This window comes from Opisthorchis viverrini (assembly GCF_000715545.1).
Source record: "Opisthorchis viverrini unplaced genomic scaffold opera_v5_265, whole genome shotgun sequence".
Lineage (NCBI taxonomy): Eukaryota > Metazoa > Platyhelminthes > Trematoda > Opisthorchiida > Opisthorchiidae > Opisthorchis > Opisthorchis viverrini.
This window is the reverse complement of record NW_008751920.1, coordinates 201,878-207,813: the sequence shown is the minus strand read 5'-3', so window position 1 is coordinate 207,813 and position 5,936 is coordinate 201,878. Positions and strand designations below refer to the sequence as shown.

The window sequence follows — 5,936 nt, the reverse complement described above, 5'->3', positions numbered from 1 at the left end:
AAAAGCTTCATCAGGCCAAGTGAACAAGTCAACAGATTGGTCAGGTTGTAAGACAGACGGGGGACCAGATTATCACACTGGATCAGTGCTGAGTGACAATTAACGGCTCCTGGTTGATAAAAATATTGAATCGATGGGTTGGAGGACTTTCAAATTAGTTCCGATAGCTTTTTTTTCCTTAATCTTCCAGTTCAGAGTGCTCCAACTGATGATTCAACTTCGGTGACACTGGTAGATTTTCCTTGGTCTTCATGGCCATGTGAATGTTGCGACAATTTAGTTGAGGGTGGGAGGGGAGGTGGGTAAGATTAAGTGGAATCCAGATGATGACTACCCTTTCGTCTTATAATCCCTCTGATGAAGCTTTTGTGTCAAAAGCGAAACGTTACCCAAATAAAAACTACAGATTGTTTACCAAGCTCTTCTGAAATGAAGTGAGTTCAGTTTAGGAGGCATCGTCTTTAACCTTTATCCAAACGGTTTAACCCAGCAACTAAAGTTAACATCAAAGTAAGGTTAAATGGCAATTGAGTTGGAAGTACTATATAAATAATGGTATCGTGAGGCAACGTCAGGCAATACACAATATACGGTAAATGAGACGCTGTCATTTCAAATTATGACGAGAACTTGGGCAGTTTGAAGGTAGGTCACATCCGAGACCGTAAAACAAAAGTTGACGGGTTATTGATCTAGTTTCCAAAAAAACATAGTAACCAACTGTACAAAATGGGCGGAACCTGCGATCCTGAGTATTCAGCTAAATGTCTTCGCAAGTAACTCCCAGCTGGGTCTCTAGGGCATCGACATTTTGCATGGCCTGAAAATGAAAACAAAACGCCTATACATGCCACGTCATCAGCTCCATTCAGCGTGAACACGAACTTCGCTCGGTCAAAAAAATACAGCCAATCGATCCGAATTTCAGCTGCTGTTCTTGGCATCCACCGGCCACAAAATCCACACACAAGCCCAAGATACAGCTGCATAGTCCAAAACGAAGATCTGAGATTGGTACATTCTCTTCTGTTCTGTACACGGTATTGAGTTCGGGACGACTCAGTGATTAAGGCGCGAACTTACTGATCGGAAGGTCGGTGGTTCGAACTCGACCTCAACATCACGACTGCTCCTGCCTAGGCTTGGGAAACCTAGTAGTATCTAATTCCTCGTGATTAATACGTGACATCTAGACACCTAGAGTGCTGCGGTTGGGCGACTTTTCAGTAAATATTACTTTAGCCATACAATAATTAGTTGGAAATGGAACAACTTAGTGTTTCAAATTTCTGCCCCAAAATACGACTCTTAGGTACTTGCAACTGAGAATGCCAAGAGATCTTCGAAGCCGTCTAACCTTTGTCTCAGGATTTGGAAAAAGTTTGAAACGTTCCTCCGGGTGGTGTATGGTTCGTACTTTATTAACGAAATCTGAGTCCATTGCTACAACAGATTGTAACGTTCCATAACTTTGACAAACCCTACAGTCCGAAGCAAATGACGCATTCTCATGAAAGTCGGAACACGCGTCACCACAGTGTAAGGAGACGTGAGGCGTTTCAGGCTTCAGTTATGATTAAGAAGATATCGGTACAAAGTGGTCGTCTAGTAGTCTTATTGGTAAGGATGGGAGGAAACATCCGAAGTCAAGGGATTATAATGCAGGCTATTCACATTAAACAGAAAAACAACTCACTTGCCACGTCCGGACGAACGACAGCCATACAGAGAGCCATTGCAACTGCTGCATCAACGGCGTTACCTTGACCTTGGCTCATCATTTCTAAGCCGATTGAATTACACTGAGAGCTTTCAGAAACGACTGCACCATGGGGCATCACCTAGGAGGTTTGCATGTAACAGATCGATGAAAAATACCTGAGGTTCACCAACAAGAATGCTGATAATAAGAGCCAACGTGAGCGCGACGGATGCTACTATCACACTAAGTACAACTAAAGTCATCCCCTCCAACTTCCACCTCCAGATCTTTCGGGGACCCCGGTCCGTTTTATGGACAGGCATTGTTTTGGAAATGTGATCTTGTTCGCTGAATCCATCATTATGCATTCCATCTCCGCTTAAGTCAAGGGCCGAGGGTTCCAGAATAGTCTCGGTATCAGTTGAAGGCATCAGTAAACAAATACTATTCAGCGGGATCGGAAATATCGAAAGGCCTGTTAAAGAAAATAATTTGAAAAAATAAACAAAAATACACAATAACTAACAGAGAGGAAATGAACAATTTGGCGAATATGAGCCATGCCCACAAGTGACACCCAGCAGTTTATTCATCATAATCATCATCATCGACAGCATGACATCAGTGTTCAACACCGATGGTTCGTTGCCATACAATCATGATTTATTTGAAGGCCTTATTGTAAAGGTGGACGGGAAAGGGAGTTAGCGCTGGCTTAATACAATCATTCCGAGGCGCCTATACCTCCAGACATTCATTCAGGCAACGAGGATAGAAACTGACAACAACAACGCTACTGACATCGGTTGGCAGACATATCTTGTGGTGTCTCCAACCAGGTGCAGTGGGAATCACGCGGTCCCCATCCTGGAAGGCGAGTAGCACCGACAGCACCCAAACGTTCCGTAATCTCCTTCACACTCCTCTTGCAAATCACGGGTTAGCCACCTCTCTGCTTCCGCCACTCTGAGTTGGGCATGAAAACAGCACTCCCATTGGCAAGTGACGGTTCGGCATATGCAACACGTCCCAGACAACACAGCTTCTGATGCTGGACACAACCGAAAACTGGCTTTCTAACTGCTTCGTTACGGATTCGCCAACATCAGTCCACACGAGGTATGGTTCTGAAACGATGATTGTCAAACACATGAAGACGTCTCAGTTCCGCTGCATGAACAGGTCAAGTCTCACAGCCACGCGACGAAACAGCTGATTCCGTAAAATTGATCCAGTGGCAGTGTAATATATATCAACGAATGAATAGAAGCGAATCGGTACGACACTGCGAGATTACAAATGTTGACAACGCAGTCAAATCGGCACCAATTAAGTACCCTAGCGGCGCCCCTCAAAGCAAATGTCAAAGATGGCACCACATGTAAATCAGATTAACAAGGTAGATTGAACCAGGTTAACAAAACGTAAACAACGGCAACAAAAAGTAAAGTTACGAATCGGACCATGAAAATTTAAACACCATATTGATGCCTGAGCCATCCTATCCACTCGAGAGGTAAGTCCATGGCATGGCAGTGAGGGTGTTGCGCGCCCCGTCGTTTTCGTCTCAGTGGGTGAGAGAAAGTGGACAATGTTATTCTTACAAGGGACGTTCACAGTAAACTATCGATTGCGTTCCTTGGACACTAGCTGCGAGGTGACATTCTGACCGAAATTAATGCTTTCTCCATCCACTGCGCAAAAAACTTAATCACACAAACACGCCTGCCCCGTACTGTGCATTGGTAAATGGGATATGTATGGGATACATGGTGACGTTTCTTCTTCCCTAGTGCCCGTGTTTATAAGAAGACCCTCTTAAAGATGTGTGCACTTTGAGCATCATCATCAATAACAGCCGTAAGAACCGCGTGCTTGTCATACAGTGGTTGTAAGTGCCAAAATTTCGTCCATCAACGATTTGGGGAGATGGGGTAGGTAAATGCGCGTTCAAGGAGTGTCAGGGCGCACCCAGACAGAAGAAAAAGTACATGTACAGAGAGTGACGCATCCCCAAGGTCATCATCGGTATGACGCGTCCGGAAAGTAGGTGAGTTGGCGTCTCTCACCAAACACGGCTTAGCAACACAAGACCAGCGTAGAGGGTCTGAGACTGTTCACAACCGGAACACCACCATTGGCTGTACGGAACGGACAAGTGAACGACCATATTTGGCCAATTAGTCATCCTATATATTTACGCAGACGCTCTGTATATTTTGTCCTGGCAATACAGCCGTGTCCCCAGTTATCTGTCTTCTCCCTATCGCGTAGTCTGGCAGGCTCAGTGCAGGCGTAACCAATAGCTCGGCCACCGCACAATACAAAGCGGAAGGCGAAAAATTGGTGCGTAACCTCAGGTCGGTTAGTGGACTTTTGAGTGGGGAGATTAGGCAGGGAGCTATGTTATGAAGGCACTAGTTTTGATGCACCAGTGCGATTGAGGGCGCGACTGGGACATGTCTGACAATGTCTCTAACCATTGATGTGCCCCGTCTCGGAGTGGATGAAGAGTGGCGAAATGTGAAAGGAGCTACGTTAGCGGCGTTCACCGCTGTCTGTCCAACTTCTCCGATTCAGCTACAAGACCACGGGATGCCGCCGAGATCGTTATCCATGACTGACGCCAGGAAAGCCATACCAGCAGGCAACGAGTACGACGGTGCACGCAAATCCCTCAAACGCCAAATAGTGATGGGTCTAAGGAAAGACCGAGAGCTCTGGTGGACATCGAAAACTCGGGAGATGGAGAAGGCTTTTGCTAAGGGAAACAGCCGTGCCCGATATCAACTAATACGACCGACTGGCTCTAGGAAAGCAACGGTCAGCGAAACGATAAGTGAAAAAGGTGACTCACTAATTTACTCGCAAAAACTTTGACTGGAAAGATGGGCCGAAGGCTTCGAATAAAAGTTCAGCTGGCCTACTGAAACAGCCTGTGGAGACAGTGAATACGGGCGAATGGAATGTAAACACTGATCTCCCGTCGGAAGAAGAAATAAAGTATGAAATATCCGTACTGAAACGTGAGAAGGCACCAGGACCGGACGGTTTGTATCCAGCCCTCTTCAATGAAGGCGGAGAATCCCTGTTGACCCATCTGATAAAGCCTATTGGTGCTGTATGGTACGAGTAGGTGCCTGCAGAATGGGGCATGTCGAGAGTTATTCTTGTCTTCGAAAAGGGTACGCGGACGTTGTGCCAAAACCAACGTGGCATCGGCCTGTTGGCTGTGGCATCGAAGGTGCTCTCGGGTCTTAACCTTCTAAGGTTGACTGAACAAAGGGAGAGACAGATCCGTGAAAAACAATTTGGGTTCCGTCCTGCAAGAGAATGCATTGATCATATCTTCACCTTCACTGCTTCCAGCCGCCAACAGTGGTTGTGTTTCTTGATCTGAAAGCTGCTTTTGACTCTGTGGACCGTCAGGCCCTATAGCAGTGTCTGTGGAGCAAAGGCGCTCCCTATAAATTCTTGACCCTCCTTAAGGCGCTGTACTCCAACTCCCGCGGTCGTGTGAAGGTCTACAAGAAGCTCTCTTCTGAGTCCATCCCATCAGGCGGTGTTAGACAGGGCTGTCCTCTTTCATACTTCCTCTTCGATTTAGTCGTTGGTATGATCAATGGACAATGGCGAACGATTACTTCAGCCGTATGCTGATCGCAGACTGTTTTCGTGCAGTACTAACTTCCCAAAGAGCGGAAGTCTTCTAGCCACATAATGTCCTTCAACGACGTGCCGGCCACAAACTCAAATAGACCACATTGTCATCAGTTACCGACGGCATGGATCAATAACTGACTGCCGCTCGTTTTGGAACACATTTGTAAATTCCGACCACGCACTCGTCCAAAGTCGCTTCTCCCTGGGCTGCGTAAGGTGCGGATAAATCGCTTGGCAACTGGAAAACTGGCAGATCCAGATGGTAGACGAACTTACCAGGATCGTCTTCTGGAGTCTCTTCCAAACCCGACCTAAAGCTGCCACCTTGACGTGGTGGTCGGGCTTCAGTGCCGCAATGATCCTCCGGGCTACACTGGCTGGAGCTTCGTTCCACAAGGTACAACCATGCCAGGAAGGCCAAAGGGGAGCAGCCAGACCCCGTACTACGAGTAATCGTGCTACGAGGCGGTTTGGGGGTAAAGCCGTACTGTCCTCTGCGACAGGAGTGTGAAGGCAGTAAGGTGTTTCCCCCAGGCGACCAGCATGTCCATATTTATGGAAGCAGCGATGC

At 46.9% G+C, this 5,936-nt stretch overlaps 2 protein-coding genes across 2 annotated transcripts in view; one reads left to right on the top strand and one right to left on the bottom strand.

Moving 5' to 3' along the window:
* T265_09223 (hypothetical protein) overlaps window positions 1–2,854 on the bottom strand; it is a gene marked incomplete at both ends in the record, with an annotated part of 21,388 nt that extends 18,534 nt beyond the window's left edge. The window contains 4 exons of the mRNA XM_009175242.1: window positions 1,697–1,841; window positions 1,879–2,177; window positions 2,504–2,627; window positions 2,651–2,854. Coding sequence (XP_009173506.1) covers window positions 1,697–1,841; window positions 1,879–2,177; window positions 2,504–2,627; window positions 2,651–2,854 — 772 coding nt within the window. The remainder of the gene's footprint in view (window positions 1–1,696; window positions 1,842–1,878; window positions 2,178–2,503; window positions 2,628–2,650) is intronic.
* Window positions 2,855–5,624: 2,770 nt separating this feature from the next.
* T265_09222 (hypothetical protein) overlaps window positions 5,625–5,936 on the top strand; it is a gene marked incomplete at both ends in the record, with an annotated part of 4,157 nt that continues 3,845 nt past the window's right edge. Inside the window, one exon of the mRNA XM_009175241.1 lies at window positions 5,625–5,841. Coding sequence (XP_009173505.1) covers window positions 5,625–5,841 — 217 coding nt within the window. The remainder of the gene's footprint in view (window positions 5,842–5,936) is intronic.